At 33.4% G+C, this 25165-nt stretch overlaps 1 protein-coding gene across 1 annotated transcript in view; it reads left to right on the top strand.

Moving 5' to 3' along the window:
* The window catches only part of LOC126888805 (microfibril-associated glycoprotein 4-like), a 44869-nt gene extending 20081 nt beyond the window's left edge, over positions 1–24788 (top strand). Inside the window, exons 4-6 of the mRNA XM_050657188.1 lie at positions 1816–2037; positions 9101–9331; positions 24556–24788. Coding sequence (XP_050513145.1) covers positions 1816–2037; positions 9101–9331; positions 24556–24725 — 623 coding nt within the window. The 3' untranslated portion in view covers positions 24726–24788. The remainder of the gene's footprint in view (positions 1–1815; positions 2038–9100; positions 9332–24555) is intronic.
* Positions 24789–25165: the final 377 nt, after the last annotated feature.

Below are 25165 nucleotides of genomic sequence, written 5' to 3'. Positions count from 1 at the left end.
TTTTGCGAACGCACGCGATATTTAGAGCACGAGCGAAAGCGGAGCGAGTGCTATACATCGCGTAAATTCGCAAAAAGTACTTCATGCACAGTTTCATACAATATTTTATCTACTCTACCATAAACAAATAAAAAAACTGTAACTCTTCGTCACTGGAATTCATTTCTATTCTACAATTTTTAGAACTTTGACATTTAAAAATTCTAACTTCTTTCAAACCACAAAACTGTAAAAACTTTTGTCGTAATTTATTGCTCATTATGTCATCATCATGACAACGCCAAAGTTAAGGATATTTGATTATATGAAAGTGTGTTAAAAACAGTGCGAAAAAGTAAGTCCCATTTAAAATACATTGTTACTTCACGCTCACTTTAAACACTTCACGCACTGCTATCTATAATGACAGTTTTCACAAACTAAAAACTTACACGTAACATAACATAGAGTAGATAAAATTGTTTAAACAATTTCTGCCCAAAAATTCCGCCCGGTGCTCTTCAGATTTGTTTAAAGGGGACATTTTTTAATAGGAATTGACAAAGAAACCGAATCAAAAATTTTTTCAGACGGGAGCGGTCTCACTACATGGACCAAAGAAATCAAACTTGTTTGGTTTCGCCGCTTTGCTCTTTGCTAGCACTCTGTGCACCTCCGTTTGCCAGTATGAGTTTGATTTCTCCGCTTTGCTCTTTGCTCTTTGCTCTTTGCTCTTTGCTCGTCCACTCTGAACGTACGCTTAGTCTTCTCGTGAAAACTTTGTCCCTTCTACAATGTGCTGGTATTTTTAAGGCAGGTATTCTGGGTTGACTATTATGGAGTTTTGAGTTTGTTCTATTCCAGAGGTTTTGCCAGACTCTCAAGCACATTTGGTTTACTGTATGTTGTAAATCTACACCAAGTTGTATACTCTTCATCGGAAGGTCAGAACGGGATGCCTCTTTGTCCGCTTGATCGGCGTTTTCGTTTCCTGTAATACCCACGTGCGATGGATCCGAATAATGCTAACCGATACGTTCTTATCTAATAATAGTGGATATTTTAAATTAGTGGGTTTTGGGAGTAAAAGTCCTTGATGAATAGTATGGAGGATATCGAATCTGTGTAGATTGCAAGGTTTTTGCTTTTGTTGGTTGGACAACTAAGTGCTTTTATGACAGCATATAGTTCGGCTGTAAAGATGCAACAATAATATGGAATTCGGTAGGTAGCTATAACTTCGTTGGTGGTAGTCACAGGTGAACCAACTTGCTCTTCGAATTTAGAAGCATCTGTGTAGGTGATTAAGTCATACTGTTTTGTGTGGATGAGTTCGAGGAAGGATGAATTTAGGGCGGAACTAGGGGTTTCTTTTTGTCATAGTGTGTTGATAGACTGGTGTTTATAGTGGGCAATGTGGAATGTCCATGTGTCCATGGTGGAATGTTAGAATATGAGATTGGAGTAGTAGTTCGTAAGTCTATATTACCTACTAGTTTTTTAAGAATTTGAGAAGCTGGTTTTACTGTTCTGAGTTTGTTTACTATTGTTGGTTTGGTATAGTTGATTAACCCGTTGACTGGATTATTTGGATTAGCTGATGCTTTGACAAAGTATGACAAAAGAAGTCGCTGACGGCGAAGTTGGTATTATGTTTTTTACTAAAATAAACTATTTTAGATTTTTTTGATGAAAATTTAAATCCTGTTCCTTTTGATTAACTGTGGACATCATTTAAAGCAGTTTGAATTAAGGCGCAAGTGGATGATGTGATTTTGCCTTAAGAGAAAATTACTAGATTGGTATAATATTAATATCATGTATTTAAATTTTTAGTTAGTAACAAAACAGGAATATATACAATTAAGCCTAGAACAAGCAAGAAACCATTTTCTGTTCTATGCGATATGGAAACCAAAGGTGGTGGTTGGACTTACATTCAAAAAAGATTTGACGGATCTCAGGAGTTCTATCTGGGTTATAAAGATTATAAATTTGGCTTTGGTGATCTTAATGGAGAATTTTGGATTGGGCTTGAAAATATTCATCATATGACCGGTAAGTTTAATTGTATGCTGACTATATTATTATTTCGTAACAAGACATCTGGTAACGGCGACAGTTCGTAACGATACATTTACATATTCGTAACAGTACAATTTGTAACGCTGAAATGAAATAATTATTCTTGCGATTTCGTTTGTTGCAATCCGTGACTGCTCTCGGTGTATAATCCTGGTTCATGTATCCCCTGATAAGTGGCTAAGAAGCCCCAGGGGCGTTATTTCATAGGGTCAGGGGGAAATTTACCGCGTGAGCAGATGGGATCTGAATTATAAAATTCCCTCAACTTCCGCATGGCTTGCATTTTTAGAAGCTTTCTTCTTCTTAAGGTGCCGAGAACGTTTGTCGATGGTTGGCTCTCATGTTGCCCACCATATTAACAATTATTGTGTTATTTACAGCCGCACGAAATAGTTCAGTGGCAGTTTTCCCAAACCATTGGCGTAGGTTTTTAAGCCAAGAAGTTGTACGGTGGCACACACTTCTTTTTCCCATTATTTTACCTTGCATGACAAGGTGAAGTATGTCATATTTTTCTGGGTGACGCATTATGTGACCAAAGTATTCCAATTTGCGCCTTTTAACCGTGTTCACTACTTCACAACTTTTATTCAAACGTTGCAAAACCCTTTCGTTTGTGACTCTTTCTACCCAACTGATCTTAAGAATACGGCGGTAGACCCACATCTCAAATGCTTCTAGGTTTTTTAAAAGCGATTCTGTCAGGGGCCATGCTTCAATTCCCTAAAGTAGTACTGGGAATATCTAACATCGAACCATTCTTATGCGAAGTTCCCAATTTAGATCATGACTGCAAAGGATTTTCTTAAATTTCATAAAACTTGTTCTTCCTTTAGCAATTCTACTTTTTATTTCTGTACTAGGGTTCCAGCTTTCATTAATATGAGTACCCAGATATACAATATTACTTACTCGTTCAATTGAGTCATTACCGATTGTTACGTTATAGTTATTATTATTTACGGCTGCCTGTTTACTAATAACCATAAACTTTGTTTTTCTTGCGTTGAGTTTGAGACCATATATCGCGCAGAATGCCACCATTCGATTCAATAACGCTTGAAGATGTTCAATTTTGTTTAAGGGGGGGCATGGTTTGAAATCAACATTTCAAAGCACCTTTTCTTGAATTTTGTTTGAAATTATGGTAGAATTATTTTATTTTTAAACTAAATAAACATATTCAGTCCAAATCAAAGATTATTCAAAAAAATTCAAGACCAAATATTGAAAAATAAGCCAACGGTGGCAAATTTTTACAGGCAGCTGGATTTTGCAGTAGAACTCGTCAATGAAACACAAAATTCAAAAATATTTTGTATTTAACCAAAACATATATCGACTTACTTTTTACTTTTTTGTGTATGGATCCGACTACAGTTTTTCTGCCCAATATCGAGCTACGTCTATCGGTCAAACATAAATATATCGACAGAGTTACCTCACGAGATGTCTAAAGAAAATCTATGAAAAATTTCAGGTGGATCTGTCAAGTAGGTAGTTTTTGAGTTACAATGTCCGCAAAAAAAATCAAAAATTTCAAATTTTTCAAACTACACCCCTCCCCCCTAAACAGCATTCGCACTTAATTAAGCATGGTATTTCCCTTAAATATATCTGTAGCTATAGATTTATTTATTTTTATTATATCTATGAACCTATTTCTTTTTTCCCTAATATTTTTCTGAAGCTATTTCCTTGTGACATCTTATGCAATTTACTAGATATTTTATTTGGGAGTAAGTCACAATTTAAGTTTGAAATTAAATTTATTTGACGTTTTCATTTCCACTTCGAAAATCGTTATCAAAATACAAATCATTAATAAATTAAGCATTTACTCAATTAGTTTAATTTACTAATGTTTTGTATTTTGATAACGCTTTCCGAAATGGAAATAGAAACGTCAAATAAATTTAATTTCGAACTTAAATTGTGGCTTATTCCCAAATAAAATAGTAAATTCTATTTTCACATTGTTACTTAAATATTTGAAGGGAAATTCCATGCTTAAATAGATGCAAACACGCATCATACGTAATATGCAATACGCGTCATTTAAATCAAAATAAACAGAGTTATAAATTTGAAAAATTTTAAGATTCCCTTCATTGTTTTTGTTTTCTTTGAAATAATTAAATAATATAAAAATATGTACGATGATTGAACGAATAATTAACAATATTAGTTATAATTGAAATGACGTTGGCGATGACTACTTGCAAAACATTTTTGCACAATACCTGCTCATGGATTAAGCAGTGAAAAGTAATAACTGATGTTCTGAAATTGTTCATGGACGTAATCTTTTAAGTTTTCTCAACATTACAATATTTTTTCGTCTTAAATTTAGTGCTCCGTCAGTTGTTACACTTACTAGGTGGTTACAGCATTTATTTAAAATTTTCCAAACAGTTCCAGACTACTTCAAAAATATTGTTTCCATTTGTTGAAATTTCGTGCATTTCATTCAGGGAGCCAACAAAACTCTGCCGGAAACCCAAATAATTGCCCACGTTATGTTGAAAATTTGCGGAAAAATCACCCGCTGGGAAAGTGTTAATTAATAGCTTCATTATCTATATTTATTTAATAATATTAGCAATAATTAAAAAATCTTTAAATGAAAATAATTCACTTCTTTTCCGCGGGCCTCAAAAAAATGTATGAAGGGCCGCATGCGGCCCGAGGGCCGCACTTTGCCCACCCCTGATATACAGCCTTGTCTACTCCACGCTTGATTTTTACTTCTTCGGAGCACTGATTCCCAACCCTAACACATGCAGCCTGGCCCCAATACAAATTTGCGATTATGCTAATGTCCCTACCGTCCAGACCAGTAGTTTGAGAATATGTAGCATTTTTTCATGGCGAACTTTATCAAAGGCCTTTTCAAAATCCATCGCGCACATGAAAACGTCATGATGTACATCTCTGCATCTTTGAATTAAAACTTGGGTTGCGAATAGTGCATCACGCGTTCCAAGGCCACAGCGAAAACCGAATTGAGTACTTGAGATTCTTTCCTCAAATTTTCTATATGTTCTTTGATGAATTATTCTGAGAAAAGTTTTCAATACATGACTCATTAGGCTGATGGTGCGATAGTCGCTACATTTTGTGGCTCTGTGTTTTTTTTGGTAGTACAAATGAGGATTTAAGCCAATCTTTAGTAATTTTTCCGCTTTCGTAGATTAAGTTGAATAATTTCGTAAGTATCTTAATGCCCTAGGTACCTAAAAGCTTTAGTGTTTCTACGTAAATCCCATCTGGTCCGATCGCCTTGCCGTTTTTTGCGTTCTTTATAGCGTATTGCACTTCTTCCCTAGTTATTAGAGGTCCGCTCATGTCATCTTGCGTTTCTAGTTCGCTTCTTTCATCATCGAATAATTCCTTTATATATTCTGTCCGTCGTATTAGTTGATCTTCGATATCGATTATAATTTTTCCGTTTTTATCTTCGGTTAGTGGAGAATTACATTTTATATTCGGTCCTGCAACTTCTTTCAGTTTTTTGTGCATATTGAATGCGTCATAGATACGCTCTTAGTTCTCAATTTCTTTACATTGTTGTTTATGCCACTCTGATTTATCTGATCTTATTTTTCTTCGAATCATACTGTTTAGCTTTTTGTATTCTATCAGATTAGTATTCTTATATTTTCTTCTTGCATCCATTAAATTCAATATCTCTTCTGTCATCCACTGTTGCTTATTCCTACGCTGATTTTCCATTAGATTGTCTTCTTGGACTTTTTCCAATATTTCTTTGGATGACTCCCATTGTTCTTCTGAATTTTTATTTCTCAATTTCTGAAACTGATCTTCTAATTTATCGGTTACTACTTCTTTCACTTCCGCTTTTGAAAGTTTATCTTTGCTGATCCTAGGAGATATTTTGGGTTTTTTAATCGTTTTAAATTTAAGTAATACTTTAGCTGCTAGTAAATTGTGGTTGGAGGGTACATACGCTCCTGGATATGTTTTGGAGGATAAGATAGCATTTCTATATCTTTTTGGTGTACAGATATAACCAATTTTATTTCTTACTATTCGTCCACAAGTGTCCATAGGAGATTTCCAGGTGTAAAGTCGTCGCTTAGGCAAGTCAAAAAAAGTGTTGGATATTACTAATTGTTTTTCTACGCAAAATCTAATAATTCTATCTCCACGGTCGTTTCTCGTTCCTAAACCAAACTTGCCAACGATATCTTCTTCACTACCTCTTCCAACCTTGGCATTGAAATCCCCCAATACAATGTTTATATCTTGGCTTCCTGTGAGTGAAAATAAATACTCTACATTTGAATAAAAGCTTTCGACAGCTTCATCGTCATATTGTTGTGTAGGTGCATATACCTGAATGATGTTTAAGTCTGTACGATTTGTTTTTATTTGTAACATTATTAATCTATCTGAGTATTGCACGATATTTTTTACTGATTTTGTGACATTTTGTTCTAAAATAAATGCGACACCGTTTCTATGTTGCGGACCTTCTTCACCAGAGTAGTAAATTTCATAATTATCTATCGTCATATGGCCAGAACCCGGCGACCTCATCTCGCTTATACCTAAGATATTTTTATATTTAACCTTCGCATTTCCTTAATCGTATTGTGAATCTTTCCAGATTCAAACATACTTGTAATATTCAAAGTCGCTATTAAACATTCCTTATCTATTACCAAATTTGATGAATTACAGGGAATTCGCTTGCTGACGACTGAGGAAACCCTGCTGTTTCCCACGCCGAATCTTGGATTCCGAGTCCCATGATTAGTAAATATATATTATTTACATTATCAACATCTGTCATTATGAGTTACTAGGGAAGTTATAATCAGGTAGTTTCCCGTTGCTTTCCTGATTCCACTGCCGTTGACTGAATTTTCAGCTCATCCGCCTTCGGGGCCGATTTCTCAACCCCAGGACAATAAAGTGCCCTTCCGTACCTCCTGGTAACGGTTGATTGCTTATACCGGCACACATTCGGTTTTTATTTAGGTTTATGTTCTCAGTATCGCAGACGGATAAATCATTATTTGATTGTCGCCTGCGACTTTATGGCACCGCACCTGTTAGGAATTGTATTCCTTGGCCGTGAGCCACTAATGACATAGCTGCTGTCCTGTGTCATGTCCTCAGTTGATCCGCCGGTACTCATTTGGCGAAGCCTTATTAGTACCTGTCCTGTATATCTACAGGAAGGTTCCCTATCAGCCATTGGGACGCGCCGTGTTGGGGTTAAGGACTTCCCCATCCAGATCTGTCTTTCACAAAGTACTGAAAAACCCCTACCCAATTCAGAGCTCTTCCTCCATGCAAACTAGACCCAGCACGGTTTAGAAGCCTAGGATGGTGTAACCAGAGAAGGTTTTCCATTGTTTTTAATCTGGTATAATAGCAAATTGCATCATTTTATGTGCTATTAGATTAACAACTTTTTTATAGCAGATGTCGCTGACATCCTAAGAGCTAAGAAGCCCCGAAACCGATATAGTTACTTGCTGTACTATCTGATTAAACTAGTAATACAATACGACTGCAGTTTCCGGATGCAATGAAATTGAAAATGTTTGTTTATTTTTAATTTAAATTATTCTGTATAAATATTTTCAACTTTGCAACACGAAAATGCAGCAGCTTCATAATACTCTGGTTAAATCAGAGAGTGCAGGAAGAGTCTACACAGGTTTCGGAGGTTTAACCAGAGTATTATGCAGTTGCTGCATTTTCGTGTTGTAAAGAAATTGAAAATGTTTATACATTTTAATTCATTTACTCTTTTGTTGAGTACTAAGGAATCTTTCTTGTTGGAAATTTTTCCACGTTGCGCAGATGGGTTGTGAATTAATTAAAGTTCTCTCATCTTAATTTCCTCGCCATCCTGTATGATTTATAATTTTTGAAAATCTCGGGAGGTTGCAACCAAATAAAGTATTCCACCTGTTGTCAATCTGGTGGTATGGGAACGATATTTATGGTAGATAGCTCTAGTACATCCGTGATATTTCGTTCTTTGCAATTCGGAAAGGCCCAAAGTGTGACGCCTGGGGAAATCGGAGAGAAGAGGATATGGGACTACTGATGAGGAGGAAAAAACCTCCGAAACCGGTATAGACTCTTCCTGCACTCTCCGATTTTACCAGAGTATTATGCAGCTGCTGCATTTTCGTGTTGCAAAGAAATTGAAAATGATTATACATTTTAATTCATTTACTCTTTTGTTGAGTACTAAGGAATATTTCTTGTTGGAACTTTTACCACGCTGAGCAGATGAGTTGTGAATTATTTAAAATTCTCTCATCTTAATTTATTCGGCATCCGGTAACCAAAGAAAGTAAGTATTCCACCTGTTGTCAATCTGGTAGTATGGGAACGATATTTATTGTCGTTTTCTGTCCTACTTCGATTGATAACTTACTTTGTTTAAACTAGTCTGCTTATTTTTGTTAAGGTGGAAACTAACTTTTAATAGAGTTACAATTAAAATTGTGTTTGTCCATTTAACGGATCAGCAGCGTCAGGATAAACATTATTGACCTATTTAATTTTTCGTGAAGAAACACATTTTTTTAAATATTAAAAAAAATCTAAAACTCTTAAAAGAAATTATAATCTGGTAATGTAAATTGTAATGAATATTAAAGTAAACACATAATTTTTAAACTGTTTTTATTTGTTTCAGTGTTTTTCGAACTCAGTTTTACTACTTTAAAGTGATAATGCAAAATTAAAAAAATTAATAATAATTCTTAGTTTTTATATCAACAAGAATGTATGCATAAAATATGTGTGAAATAATGTATTTAAAAAAAAATATAAGCTTTAAAAAGGTATGATTACTTTTAGTATAGGAATGTATGCGAAATCCATTTTTTTATAAATTCGGTAATACTAAATTGGCTAAAAAAATGTTGGCGTAACGAAATGTACCCTTACGAATGTGTACAGTTACGAACTGTCACTGTTACGAAGTGTCTCCATTACGAACTGATACCAAACCACCTATTAATTCCATTTACTCTTTTAGGTTCTGAAATCAATGAACTTTTGATTGAACTCACTGACAGAGATAAGAAGACAGCTTATGCACAATTCAAAACCTTTGGTATAGGACCCGAAAAAGATGGATACATATTAAATGTGTTAACAGGATATTCAGGAGATGCTGGAGATGCGCTGTCCCCTCATCTAAACTCAAAATTTTCAACTTTTGATGTAGATCAAGATGAACATCCAGGAAATTGTGCTGTCATGCATGGTATTATTATTAATTTAGTTTAGATATTTTACTCATTTAAAAAAATAAAAAGGAACAATGAAGTTTTTGATGGCAGGAGAGAGGGCGATGGGTTAAAATTGCCTTTTATTTTTTACTCCCATAAAACTTAAAAAATTTAAAAAATGTGCAGGGCGGGGTACTCTTTAATGTGCGGTAGGGGGGTGGGTACTCTTTAATTTATGTATTCCGTCCATACGTTTGAAAGTTTTATGCGCCACTATCGACGCATGAGCCACTAAAAAGCGACGACATAGTGCTCATTTAATTTTACCTATCCCGGCTCGGGTCCCGGCTCGGGTCCCGGCCATGTCTGGACAGTGAACTATCCATGTATCTGAAAATTTTTTAGTTATTATATACCTATAGGCAGAAATCCTACCTGTTCCCTAACTAGAGTTCGAAGCCGTTATTATTAACAATTTAGTGAAAAAAAACGCGTTTTGTTTTTATCTTTTTCACCTCATTAAAAAGCTAAATAGTTGACATATTTGAGTTTTTGTAAATATTTTTATCAATTTTTTTAAAGTTATTCTAAATGTTTATAACTTACAAAATTTCAAGAATTTGGCATTAGGATTTTTGACTACAATAAATATTTTTTTATCTTTTAATAGCTTTTGAAAGTATTTCTACTTCTAATTTCATTTGGCATACGCAGAATTGCTGTGTTTATTATTTTCTATTTTACGTTATTGCAAAACAGAGGTCTCCAAGATAAACAAATAGAATAACTTTTAAATTAATGGATGTGTTTCAAATTTTGAGGGTTTGTTAAGTACCCATTTTGGGTGAAACACCAAAGTTGGGTACGTTAGTTTTAATAAAAGTTATTAACAAATAACAATAATTTTCACTTATTTTGCAGTTTATGAAGAAACAAATTTACTTATATTCCAAAAATCGGCATTTTGAAGCTTTTTCAATGTTCTAAAAAATCAAACTTTTTAATTTTATGTCAACTATTTATCTTTTAAATGGTGTGCAAAAAATCGAAAAAAAATCGTAATTTTTGCACTTAATAATTGTTAATAATTAAAAAACGGCCCCTAACGCTACTCACGGAATAGGTAGTTTTATAATAATTAATTATAATAATAATAATATAATATAATAATAATGTTTATTTACTTTCAAAATAACGCAATGGAAATACACTTAACAGTTCAGTACATATAAATAAATATAAATATAGATATAAATATAAATAATATGAGTAAAATATAAATATATATGAATTTATCATGAATATAGTGTACAAGTTATAAGCAAATAAATAAACACAAAAGAAATTCCCTGAAGAACCAAGGGTTGGGCACAGGGATTATTCACATTTATTTAGCTCTAATTAAGTGTTCACAATATTTTATGACATAGACCAATCAACAAAGTAAAAATAAAAACCCAGAAAATGTTTTGCTTGATTTGAATAATCATAATAATTACAAAAGGGAGTTCGGCCCTGATAAATAAGTAGAAACAGTTGTTTGTTTCGGCTCTTGATATTTTGTGTTTAATTACGAATATCGAAAGTGTTAATTTAAATCAAAGTGAACCAACAGCATTGAAGACTGTAAGTTTTAACATTATAATATTAGTCAAACCTAAAATCGCATCCTAAACTGGTTTAATTGGTTTTTCATATGGTTATATGTACCGGAAATAATCCAAAATTTATCAATAGTAAACAACAACCAGTATTGTTTTTTGCTGGCACAGAGAGGTATTACTTTTATGTGACTGCGTAAAAATAATTAATGGATATGTCTGCCGATGTTACTATACAGAACGTCTCTCCAATTAGTAAATCTTACAGCTCAGCAGCTTCTCAGCAGAATTTTTTTCCAACGAAAGAACAGGGAATAATATTTAGTGCAATAAATAATGCCCCCATTCAAGATTACTTGATTCCGTTAGGCACCTTAATAAATCCAAAAAATATTTTATTTTCTTCTAGTTTATCCAATAACAGAATATGTATGTACCTAAGTAGCAAACTCACCGTAGATAACTTTATGGAGAAATATGGTTCTATACAAGTACAAGGAGAAACCGTACGAGCTAGACGACTTATAACCCCAGCAGAAAGATTAGTATTATCCAGTGTCTGCCCGACCATCCCTCACGATGTTCTCATCCGAGAATTGAAAGAAATGGGCCTAAACCTCGTCTCCCCCATAACCTTTTTAAGAATCGGTGCTTCTTTACCTGAATACAACCACATAAGAAGCTTCAGAAGACAAGTATTTGTCAGCCCACATAGTATCATGATTCCAGATTCTATTTTAATAAATTACGAAAGCGTCACCTACAGAATTTTCATAGCTCAAGATAATCTTACGTGCTACGCATGTAAGCAAACAGGCCATATATCAAGCAAATGCCCAAATACCAACAATACACTATCCCCCACTCAAGCCCAAAACTCAACTTCACAGAACCCTACTTCAACGCTAATCTCCCACTCCGCCACCGATAATGGTTCCCAGTCACATCAAGCTGAAGACGGTGATCCAAACAACATAAATATTCAAAAACTTTCTTCAATTTCTTCTACTCCTCAAACCCTACTGCCAACTTCTGAAGCGAGCAAAATAATTCCCACCGAAGAGAACATTCCCACTAAAAATCCATGTGAAAAAACCTTTGAAGTAATGGATCAACAAGCTTCACTCGGAATCATAGGAGAATCATCCAGTACATCTGTGAAAAGAAGTATTGACGAACCGTTATCCCCTCCCATCGAAAATCTGAATACTAATAATCCAACGTTTGCTCTCCCTCAAACACCACGTCAAACCAACATCCAAAAGCCCAAAAAACCTAAACGCACAGCACCTACTCCTGACGCACTTAAATTTTTCATGAATAAAAATTCCACAACACTTCCATTAAACTATGATCAGCTAATGATGCTAATTGAAAATACCCAAGGTAACAATTCACCTATAGAAATTATCCAGGAATACACAACCGATCTCCCCGGTTTAATAAACCTATTAACCATATCTTACCCATACCTATCAGACAAAACTACGAAACATCGCTTCACCCGACTTAAAAATAAATTGAATCACTATCTAGGTAAAGATATCACTGACAGTGAATTATCTTCCTCCGATGCCTAATTTTCAACTCTATATTACAGTGGAATATTGATGGACTGTTCCATCGTTTACCCATGCTTCAAATCATCCAATCAGAATACTGTCCAGAAATAATTTGCCTACAAGAAACTAACCTTAGTCCAAACACAAGTTTCAATTCTAAACAGTTCAATTGTTTTAGAAATGACAGAAAAAGTAATAGTAATTATTCTTCTGGTGGGGTTGCCACTTTGGTAAAAAAATCATACGTAGCAAGCCTATTTCCTGTAAAAACCAACCTCGAAGCAGTAGTAATAAAACTTTCAGCACCCTCTACACTCTACATTTGTAACATTTACCTACCATCAAGTACAATATTAACTTTTGACGATATAAATAACCTTATCGAACAAATTCCAACTCCTCGTATTATACTTGGTGACTTCAATGCTAACAATAGCATTTGGGGGTCTGTACGTACTGATACCAGAGGTAAATTACTGGAAAAGTTAATGTCTGACTTACAGCTTAATTTACTCAATGATGGGACTCCTACACGTTTTAATATTCAGACTGGAGATTCATCCGCAATTGACCTAAGTCTTTGTGACCCAGCGTTGTCACCTCAGCTCTTATGGGAAGTCTTATCACACACATATAGTAGCGACCATCATCCCATTCTTATAAGAAATCTCTCTAGGCAACAATCGCCTTATGAGTTTCTACCCAAATGGAAAACAGAGTCGGCAAACTGGACAGAATTTAAAAACTACATCGATAAAGCTATGCAGAACTTTATTGTAAAAAGTAACGTCAATAATACTCTAGATGACTTCAATAATATCATTATACAAAGTGCAGAACAGTTTATAGGTAAAACTAAAGCGCCAAAAAAGCATTTACCCGTACCATGGTGGAATCGTGACTGTAGCGAAGCAATCCGGGCAAGTAAAAAAGCTTTCAACAGGTACAAAAAACATAAAAATATAGAGAACAAAATAGAGTACAAAAGACTTAAGTCCAAAACTCAACTATTAATTAAACAGGCCAAAAAAGCCAGTTGGATGAAATATGTTTCCAATATAAACAGTTCTACGCCAATAAGTGAAGTTTGGAAAAAAATACGCAAAATTTCCGGTTTCCACCAATCACCCTCAATATCCAGCCTGAAAGTAAATAACCAAATCATTACATCACCAACAGAAATTTCCAATATATTGGCACTGCATTATAAAAAAATATCTTCCAATGAAATCTTCGACCCCACTTTTCTTGAAAACAAAATACAACTCGAAAATTATAATACATTTCCATACGAAATTAGCCACAATCCTCTAAATCTCCCGCTAACATTTCATGAACTAAATGACTCACTTATAAATTTGAAGGATTCTAGTCCTGGCCCAGATGATATACCATCTATTTTTCTGAAACAGGTTCCAAATTCAGCCCTAATCGTAATGCTACAGATATTCAACATCATATGGCAGCAACACCAGTACCCCACAATTTGGACTAAGGCTATTGTGCTTCCATTTCTTAAACCTCAAAGTCCCCGTCTAGCTCCCGAGTCCTACAGGCCTATAAGCTTGACATGCTCTATGGGAAAATTACTAGAAAAAATTGTCAATGCACGGCTCACATGGACACTTGAAAAGTCAAATCTACTGATACCTGAACAAAATGGTTTTAGACAAAACCGATCAGGCATAGATAATATTCTAGACTTAGAAAGCGATATTCAGGAAACTCTAGCAATTCGACAACATTGTATAGCAATATTTTTTGATTTAAAGAAAGCATTCAACACGTGCTGGAGGTATAATATTTTGAAAAGACTGCACTCATGGAATATCCGAGGTAATTGTCTAGAATTTATTAAAAACTTTTTGCGGTACAGAACATTTCGAGTAAGGGTTCAAAATTCATATTCAGAAGAATATATTGAAGAAAATGGGACTCCTCAAGGATCAATAATTAGCCCAACACTATTCTTAATCGCTATAAATGATATAATTAAAAATTTGCAAAAACCTCTGAAAGCTCGCATTTATGCAGATGATTTAGTAGTTTACATCAAAGGCAAAAACCCCTCTCTAATGTCGAAATCATTACAAAATTTTCTACACCAACTAGAAGAATGGTCCCATGGCACGGGATTTAAATTTTCGGTTTCCAAAACAGTGGGCATGGTATTCACCAATAAACACGCTTTCAGCACACCAATACTGAAATTTTATAACTCAACTATCATGTTTAAAACAGACGTAAAATTTATGGGAATGTGGTTGGATCAAAAACTGACTTGGAAAAAACATATAAATCAACTAGTTGCATCTTGCAATAAAAGATTAAATTTATTAAGAACATTATCTAACAGGGACTGGGGCTCTGATTATGATACCCTAATTAGCCTATATAAAGCCTTAATTAGATCTAAAATAGACTATGGCTCCATTGCGTACATATCTGCGTCCGAAACAACACTAAAACCCTTAGATAGTATACTCAATGCAGCATTAAGACTTTCCTCGGGAGCATTTAGATCGACGCCGGTGGAGAGTTTGTATAGTGAAACCGGAGAACCTTCTTTATTCCACCGTCGCATTTATTTAACATTAACTCATGCAACTTCTATAGCTTCAAATCCAAACAGACCTCTTTTTGATAATACATTCAATAATAAATATACGTCCCAAAATAGACATATTTCACACAAACCTTTCTATGAGAGAATTCGATTTTATCTAAGATATTTAGAAGTAAACTTTCCAGATATATTCCTAATAAATTTGGACCATCCCCCTCCTTGGAAAACTGATACCCCCCAAATAAATTATAATCTTACTGCATTTAGTAACCACTCAACAAATCCAGCTGTTTTTAAAAATAACCTTAATTCAATCATAGCCAAACATGGAGATAATTGCTACAAGATATACACAGATGCATCAAAATGTAATACAGGAGTAGGTGCTGCATATGTAACCCCTAACAACCAATATCATTTTAGACTTCCAAAATATTTCAGTATTTTTTCTGCTGAACTTTATGCAATACTCAAAGCCCTTGAACATGTCAACAAAAACAAAATACCAAAATGCTTGATCCTAAGTGATTCACTCGGTGCTTTACAAACTTTAAATCATGTGTATCCTAAAAACCCCCTAGAGAAAATGGTAAAATCTGAACTAGAAGAGGCTCAAGAAAATTCCAGACGCATTACCTTCATATGGATCCCATCTCATATTGGTATCGATGGAAACAAAGCAGCAGATCAGTGCGCCCGTAAAGTGTCGGAAAGTGTCGAAACAGAGGTAACGGAGTGTCGAAATCTCGCGAGTGACATAAAATCGTACTTTAGAAATCTAATCACGTGTAAATGGAACCAAGAATGGAAATATTCACAGACATCTTTAAGAACAATCAAGGATAATGTTTACCCGCGGCTATCGAGAATACGAACCCGAAAACTTCAAACTGTTATCACACGTCTGCGTATAGGTCACACAAGATTCACGCACTCTCACCTGTTTACAAGAGACGATCCCCCTAAATGTGAAATTTGTGACGAAATAAATAATGTAAAACATTTTTTAATTGACTGTCCACTTTTTGCAAATGAACGAATTAGATTCAATATTCCTAACAACATCAACAAACTTTTAGGCACAGATGGTTAATATGACAATATCGCAAACTATTTAAAATGTATAGGGCTATATTATAGAATCTAAATTACTGGAAGTTATACCTACACTGTATTCTTAATTTAAGATACATACTGTAATTATAGATAATAATATCGATAATTATTTAAAACTCATAGAATTATATTATAGATTGTAAGTTATTGGAACTGTACTCCTACACTGTATTCCCGCTAATCACCTCTTGGTGGATGCGGTAAATTTTCAATAAAAAAAAAAATAATTACAAAAATATTGCATCCAGAGTTTCAGTTTCCTCATACTTAAGAAATCTGCTAAAAATTGTTTTGACAAAACTAAATGAGTTTATTTTTCTGATATAGGTTTTATACATGTCTGGTAAACAATTAATTGATTGGTTGACTTACCTGTTAAGGAAGGACAATCATAATTGTCCTATCTTACATTTCGAACATTTGTACTAATGGTAGTGGCATTTTCTGGCCGCTGATCACAGTTTAAAGAAGAAGAATAAGAAAAAAGAAGATATCAGGCTTCTTGACACGTGACGTGCGCACATCACTGTTTTTTTTTATTTTGATCGCACAAAAACGGGTGGGTTCGAAAGAATCAAAGGGAGGGAGCGTACAAATGTTCGAAATGTAAGATAGGACAATTATGATTGTCCTTCCTTAACAGGTAAGTCAACCAATCAATTAATTGTCCTTCACATAACATTTCGAACATTTGTACTAATGGTAGGCTGTTGAAAGATTAAGCAATATTGTGCGATAATTAAACAAAACTACATTCCAATCCAAAAATCGATACTTTACATTTTTTTTTTATTAGGAACTTTACAAAAAAGAGTGAATGTATTAGAACAATTAAGAGTAAAGTTTGTAAATAATAAGAACATTAATGTTATTATGCAATAATAATAACATAAACATATAATTACAAATGTATAACAAACAATAAACCAACGCAGAAGCATACATGGACTAAACAGACAATATAGTTTTTGCAAATAGTCCGTAATCTTGTGCTAGAGGTTTATTATAAAAAATATTAAATACTTGAGAATTTTCTTCACTCCCGCCGTCTCTCTAATAGTTTCTATATTTAATCCAGCTCTAGCTCCTGCTGACGTAGATGCTTGTCTAACACTATACCCTTTAAAAATATTGGTGTCTATGTTACATAATTTTAAAGCATCTTTTAGCCATCTACTCAAAGTCTGCGTAAATGCTGCTTTATATGTTTCTTTTTTTTTATTGTTATAAACAACTTGTCCTCTGATTGAGGACGAATGATTTTAGAAATCTCTAAATAGTGACATAAAGTCGATGTTACACACAACTGTGGTTTTTCTTTAAAATAGAGAAATCTTAAAATAGGTTGATTTTTAATTTTCGAAGAAGTCTTTATCCTATCTGGTATCAAAATCGCAATTTTATCTTGATCCATGAAAATATTTTTAATTTTTATTAGGGATAGGGTTTGCAACCTGTGAGCTGTAGTCAGAGCAATCAACATTACAAGTTTGTAAGTAAGTTCTTTCAAGGAAAGACCTGTGAGAGGAAATAATGTTTCTAAATAAAATAATACTGGTTGAGGGTCTCAAGTAAATTTGGCCCAAAAAAGATATTTGGGCAATGAAGGTTTGAGATTATATATACCTTTGTAAAATTTTTTAAACATGTTTTTATGATTTTCTGGTATATTTATTATCAATGCCAATGCAGATCTTTATAGAGCTATATGTATATTCCTGATCTACGATGTATTTAGTAAAATTAATAATATTTGATAATTCATGAGCAAAAGGGTCCATATTTTTTCTATACTATACCTCCACCATCTCTTGAAAACTGTATCATATAAATTTAGTGTTTTTATTGTAATAGATGCAATCATAATTGCGATGGAATGCTCAGGAATACCTTTTCTTAAAAAAGCTTGCCTGACAAACATGCGATATTCAGGGTAAGATGTTGGTGTCCCGGATATGGAAGCCTAAAAGGGTTCAAAATTAAATTTTTATCAGGTCCTAAAATTATCTTTTTGCCTGATATCAAAGGTTGGTTACCAAGGCTGCAATTCCTACTGCTTTGTCACATATGATTTTTTATAAAACTCTTGGAATAATAGTAAAAGGTGGAATAGAAAAGCATAAAATTTTAATCCATGCCAATTTAGAGTGAAGGCATCAACTTTCTCCGATTCGGGGTCAGGTTTCCAAGATACATACCTTGTACATTTTTTGTTAAGATATGTGGCAAACAAATCGATTTCTGGAATATGAAGCTGTTTAAAAATGATATTAACACAAATATCACTTAAAAAATACTCTGTTCCTATTTTCAAAGATCTTGACTCTGAATCAGCAATAATATTTCCTTTTGTACTGATATAAGATGCAAATATTTTTAAATTTCTATTTTCACAGTATTGTAAAATTTCTCTGCAAATGTTGTTAAGATTAGAGTATTGCACACTCCCCATCTTGTTAATACAAGATACAGCTGTTGTGTTATCTATTCTTAGCAAAATATTACAATTCCTATATTCCTTGGAAAAGGATTTCAAGTCATTATATGCTGCCAATAGCTCAAGTACATTTATATGTAGTTCTCGCTGTCCATAACTCCAAAAACAGTTTTATTATCATTACAGCATGCTCCCCATGCTAAAAGAGATGCATCACAAAATATTTCAAGTACATAATCAGATTCTTTTATATTTTGTTCACTAATTGGTATGTTATATAACCACCAATTGAAATCGTTTTACAAGTATTTAGGTATAGTCATTTTTGTGTTAAAACTATTAGTTTTAGAAGGAGCAAGCCACTTTTCTTTTTCTAAATTTTTTAAGTATAATTTTCCATATTTAACTGAAGGACAAACTGCTACCAACTGACCGATTAAAGCTGCAAATGATCTTATCGTACATGTACTTTTATTTTTGATGGTCTGAATACTATTAATTATTTTTTCTTTTTTGTCAGCAGGTGCAAAATATATCATTTTATTAGAATCAAACGTAAAACCAAGAAAAGTTATAATTTTTGTGGGTGAAAGTATACTTTTTCTTTATTTATAGTAAATCCCAGGAGGAAAAAACATAGAACAAGTTTCAACAATATTTTCTTTAAATTCTAAATATGATTTTGAAATCAGTAAAGTGTCATCTAAAAAAATGACAGAAGTAAAGCCTCTTGTTCTTAGATTGTTTAAGGCTGGTTTTAAGGTTTTCGTAAATATTAAAGGCGAGATATTCAAACCAAATGGTAAGAAGTTGAAATGATATAGAATATTTTTGTACTCCAACTTTAAATTTTTTTTTTTTTTAATTTTCATGAAGAGGAATAGCAAAATAGGCATCTTGTAAATCTACTTTTGCCATAAAGCAACCCTTGAAAAATGAGCTTGAGAACTGACCTATAGTCTTCCAACTTAAAATGTGGGGCTCCTATAAAGCAATTTAACTGTTTTAAATTTAAAATAAATCTATGACTTCCGTCTTTTTGGGCACTAGAAAATATGAAGGAAGGAATTGCTCTCTTGTATGTTAAGAAGAAGAAATAGCTCCCTTATTAAGTAATTGCTTTATAGCTAAATCATACGACTCACTTGGGTCTATAAAAAACTTTTGGTGCTCTCTCTTGAGACGGTGTTGTTTTAAATAAAATATTAAAACCTTGGACCCAACTTAAAACTTTGTTGTCTGAAGTAATCTTTTTCCGGTTTTTAAAATAATTAGCCACATTTTCTGCTGATATTTTATTTACCTTTAGTATGACCTCCTGGTTGTTCTGGTTGGGTTTTGGTGCTGTTGTCTGCTCGACTGTTTGTATCTCGATGTTGGTTGAGGATGATTTGGGTACTGGCTTTGTCGAAATCTTGATCTGTTCGAGGCTGGATTGAAGTTTAAACTCTGCTGATTGAAGTTGTTAGATTCTGGAAGAACTCTTGTTGGATGCTCAGTGGAAAAAACAGCTTGGCGTTGTGGCGCGGTCTTCGGATAAAAAGTGGCTTTTTGTGGCTTCATTATAGAGCTGACTTGAAAAGCTGCTGATCTTGTATATTTGCTTTCTTTCAACATTTCAATCAAATTCTCCCCAAATAAATATTTATCTATAGGTTGCTCGTCTAATAATTTTTTAAATTTTAAATTTAATGAAGAACTGAGCAAAAATCTTCTGTGCAAGGACATCTTATAAAACACTTCTATATTGAAGTTTATGGAATTGGCAATTGTTTCGATATTCCTTTTTTCGTTTAATCCTAATTCGACCTCTTTATAAAGGGACATAATATTTGCAGCTAAAATTGTTTGCCTAGTTTGCAAGTCTTTATCTTCCCTAATTTTATTTTTATCTTTTATGGCAGATAAAATCTCAGAATTCAACTGAGGTGGGCAAAGTCTTTCGCAGTTTGTAGCAGGTAAGAATTTTTCTGTAAGTTTACCCACAATACTTTTGTCTAAGCCTTTGGAAAGGGAATAGTTTAGCCTTTTTGCTACATCTGGCAACATTTCAGAAGCATTAAGGTTAGTTTTTAATTGGTCTTCCCCAATTAAGTTAATCATATTTAGAGAAATAGATTGTTTTTGTGTAGGTACCTCTCCAATGAAAAAATCTTCTGTCTGTTGTTGTGACTCCTCAATAAGTACTGCTGGTTGTAGATCTTCACTTGCCCTAAAATCTTCAATTATGCTTCAGTTATGCTCAAAATATGCTAATCTTCAGTTATGCTCAAATTGCATTGGATCTCATTTTCTGTATTATTTAGTGAAACTGATGGGCTATGCACCTCCACAATGGTTTCTGTAATATTATTTTTAATATTTTGACAAAACCAAACAAAAATTTAGTGTATGCTAAAACTTGCTACGCTTGAAAAGTGAAATCAAGGTAAAATGTACAAACAAATATTTAAATAAATATTATGTATTCTATTTTAAATTTCTGGGCTATTATAAAATACCTCTGAGAAATAGGAGCATCTCAAATAAATCATAAAGATTTTCTGGGCTATTAAAAAATACCCGCTTCCCTAGTATTATTGTTTGAAGACAAGCCAAACACAAATTTTGTGTAAGTAACTTGCTATGCTTGTGATGTAAATTCTAAGTAAAATGTGTAAAATTAGTTAAATAAAAATATATTCCATTCTATACTTCTGGGCTACTATAAAGTGCCTCTGAGAAATAGGAGCATCTCAAATAAATCATAAAGATTTTCTGGGCTATTAAAAAATACCCGCTCCCCTAGTATTCTTGTTTGAAGGCAAGCCAAACACAAATTTTGTGTAAGTAACTTGCTATTCTTGTGATGTAAATTCGAAGTAAAATGTGTAAAATTAGTTAAATAAAAATATATTCCATTCTATACTTCTGGGCTACTATAAAGTGCCTCTGAGAAATAGAAGCAGGTCAAATAATCATAAAGATTTTCTGGGCAACTTAAAAGTACCCTCTGATTTATTGTTACATCCTTAATTATTTAGTCTGTATTACTTTGGGCTACCTTAAGGCACCTTTATTGAGACAAACAATATAATTTTTCTTTGCAAAATTGCATGTCATTTATGTTAACACATTTTCTACGAAATAAACATTATCAGGAAAACCCGTGCAGTCCGGCAACATAGTGCCTGTTTTATATTCGAACAGGAAGGTGGCGAAAAACAGGTACTATGGCAACAGAAAAATATATTGATAACAACAAAATAAAATACTCCATGTTTGAAGTTGATTAAAATTGTCACTTTGTAAATAATTAACAAATATAGCTGCTCTATTTATTCACGCTAAATTTAATTTAACTACCATAAGCAAATTAAAAAAATATCATATAAATACCTGAGTCCTTTTCATCCATTGCCTCTCTCAACTTTACCAATTTCTGTTGCAACTCTTCATATTTCCGCCGCTCTCGGGATAAACAATCACTCTTTGATGTCACATCTTTTCGGTATGAAAATTCTTCGGTGTGGACAAGCACACCTTTTTGGCATTTTAAACGCTTTTTAACAATTTTTATAAAATTATTTCTAACACGCGTGTGATCAGCCGCGCACAGAAAAAAAACAGTGATGTGCGCACGTCACGTGTCAAGAAGCCTGATATCGTCTTTTTTCTTATTCTTCTTCTTTAAACTGTGATCAGCGGCCAGAAAATGCCACTACCATTAGTACAAATGTTCGAAATGTTATGTGAAGGACAATTAAATATTTTGGGTACGAAGTATGTATAATTATGTTTCCCAATAGATTTTTGTGCATAAGAAATTTGAACATAGTCGTGATGTTTCCTTATAGTGTTATAAGAATGATCCAAGGATTTTAATATATGTTTATTATTGTATGTAAATAAAATTATGTTAAATTGATACAACTTTCTAATACTCAATACGCCAGCTTCTCGGTAAAGTAGTTCTGACGGGAATAGATTTGACTTATTTAGCATTATTTTCAGAAATCTCCATTGCAGTATTTCAAGTTTCGTTACATGCGAAGCATGTGTACGTTCCACCCCATGCCAAAATCTCATATCTAGTACGAGATTCAATCAATGAATAATAAACAGTTTTTAAGTAAGGCAAATTTAGAATACTGCTGAGATAACGAAATTTATAGAATAACATTCTTAAAGTTCTGCACACCATATCTATGTGGACATCCCATCTTAAGTGACAGTCAATATACACACCTAAATATTTTATGTTGTTTTTTCTACTTATTTTTATATTCACTTTACTTATACTACACTTTATGTGTATTATTATTTCTTATATCTAATTACCAAAAAAGTTGACAGATAATTGGATAATTTAGTGTTATGAGAAAATCTTTATTTCCCTGGACTATTACCCATGTTTCCGATCCGTAAGTAATAAACACTTGGCGTATTTATCATTTTATAAATTCTAAATTTTGTTGTTCTTGACGTATTTCTCTCTGCTGGTCTAGGTCAAAGTAATACCGATTAACCAGGCATATTCGCTTGCTTATTTATTATTATAATCTTTTTGTTTCAATTCTCTTGGAATATCGCTACGAAAATATAATATATGAATTAAATTCGCGGAGTTGGCTGCATACCATATAACCATATAGTTATAGTCGGAAAAATGAAAGAATACCCATGAACGATCATATCAATCACATATTATTCAGATTATTAATAATCTATCTCTCTCGTTTATTATTTATGAAAAAAAAACAGCAAATACAAAATATGTGATTTATGTGATCGTTCATGGGTATTCTTTCATTTTTCCGACTGTAAAAAACTTTAATATCCAATTAAAAACTCTTGTTGTAATTGGAAGATATAATTTTAATTAGGAATTAAAATTTTAAGATCCAACGGGATTACATAAATGTTCAGAAACAAAATTCTCGGATTACTCAGTCCATCTTAAGTGAACTTTCTTCTTTTTCTTCTTCTTCTTTTGGCATCATAACCCTGGATGGGTCTTTGCCTGCCTGGCTATGTCTTTTCATTCAGATCTCTCTTGTGTTTCATATCTATCGTGTTATGTTCATGGTATTCAGGCCGTCTACCACGTCATCCAATCATCTCGTTCTAAACCTGTCTTATTTTTTTTCGCCTTCCTATCGGCTTCCATTGTAATATTTTCTGTATTGTTTTTGCATCGTCCTTTCCCTGTACATGTCCCAACCATGACAGTATTTGACTTTACACAAATCTTACAATATCATAACCTTCATTATTAATGTAAAAGATGGCTTTGCTTGCTTTCGATTCAGAGGGATGCACAATTACTGGACAGCTGTTTCTGCCATTGCAGTCATCCTCAACAGCGCTAGCGTGCACACCACCGAGGTGCATGAATGAATGAATGAAATACCTTCGTTCTTAATTTTAAAGGGATTTTTTTTTGTTTTTGATAGTATATAGTAGGAAGCTTTCCGAATGCCGCTCACCCTATTCTTATTCTTCTGTTAATTTTTTTAGTCTGGTTACTTTTGTTTGGTCAGATAACTTTTCCTAAGTAAATACATATATTTTTGGACGTATTCTATGTTTGTTCCACCTATGGTAATTACTAATGTGTCTTCTGTATTAGTCATTATTTTAGTTTTCATTAGATGCATCTTCAGTCCTTTTTCAAGAAATGATTTTTCTAGGTCTGAAATCAGTATTCGAAATTGTTCCATAGTTGTTGCTATCAGGAGTACATCATCGCCAATCTTAGATAATTTAAATATTTCCAGTTGATACAAATCTCCCTTATTATCCCAGTCTATATATTTTGAAAAATGTCTTCCAACGCCAGAGTAAACAGTTCGGGTGAGATAGTATCCCCTTGTCTGACACCTCTATAAATTCTAATTAATTGAGTTTGCAAATCTCAAAGTCAAAAAATCATACTCTTAGTATTTGTAATAGCGTGTTTTTGCAAGATTTTTAAAAGATTAATATCTAATTTTAGAGGGTGCATGGTGGTACAAATCTTGCCATTCCAGCAATTTAAATGGAAAACACATTAACGTAAATCTTTCTGCGACTTATAGCTATCATGGTGTAAACTGGAATGGTTTTAGAGGACATCCATACATCCTAGCAGGATCTAAAATGATGATTCGGGCAGTTGAGGTATAAGAAGAGTAATCAACAAGTGAACTACTGGTGAAGTAAATGTACCTATTAGTCCAGAAAGCCACTGCGCATCCGCTAGGAAAAATATTCCGATTCGGAATTTTGCACAAACTTACTCAAAAAGGACCCCTTTTAACAAATTTGCATGTTACCAGGATCAAAAATTTATCAAAAATTTTTTAAACGTTTTTTTTGTTTTTTTCCTGAAATTATTTGTTTTTGCATAGAAAAAAGTTGTTTTAGGTTTCTTGGATCATTCCAAACAGAAAAGGTCTTTAGTGACTTTCCTCTAAAGTTGATAGTTTTTGACATTTTAGCGATGAACAATTGCGAAATCACCCATTTTTAACCCTCAAAAACTATGTGAAAGACTGAAAATTTGAATGTTGCTAAGGTAGGTAGATATTCTTTACACATCGGTTGATGAAATCCCGAAGAGGTTT

The sequence above is a fragment of the Diabrotica virgifera genome, chromosome 7, assembly GCF_917563875.1.
Source record: "Diabrotica virgifera virgifera chromosome 7, PGI_DIABVI_V3a".
Lineage (NCBI taxonomy): Eukaryota > Metazoa > Arthropoda > Insecta > Coleoptera > Chrysomelidae > Diabrotica > Diabrotica virgifera.
Note: the sequence above shows the minus strand (reverse complement) of the source record. Positions and strands in the feature narration are given on the sequence as shown.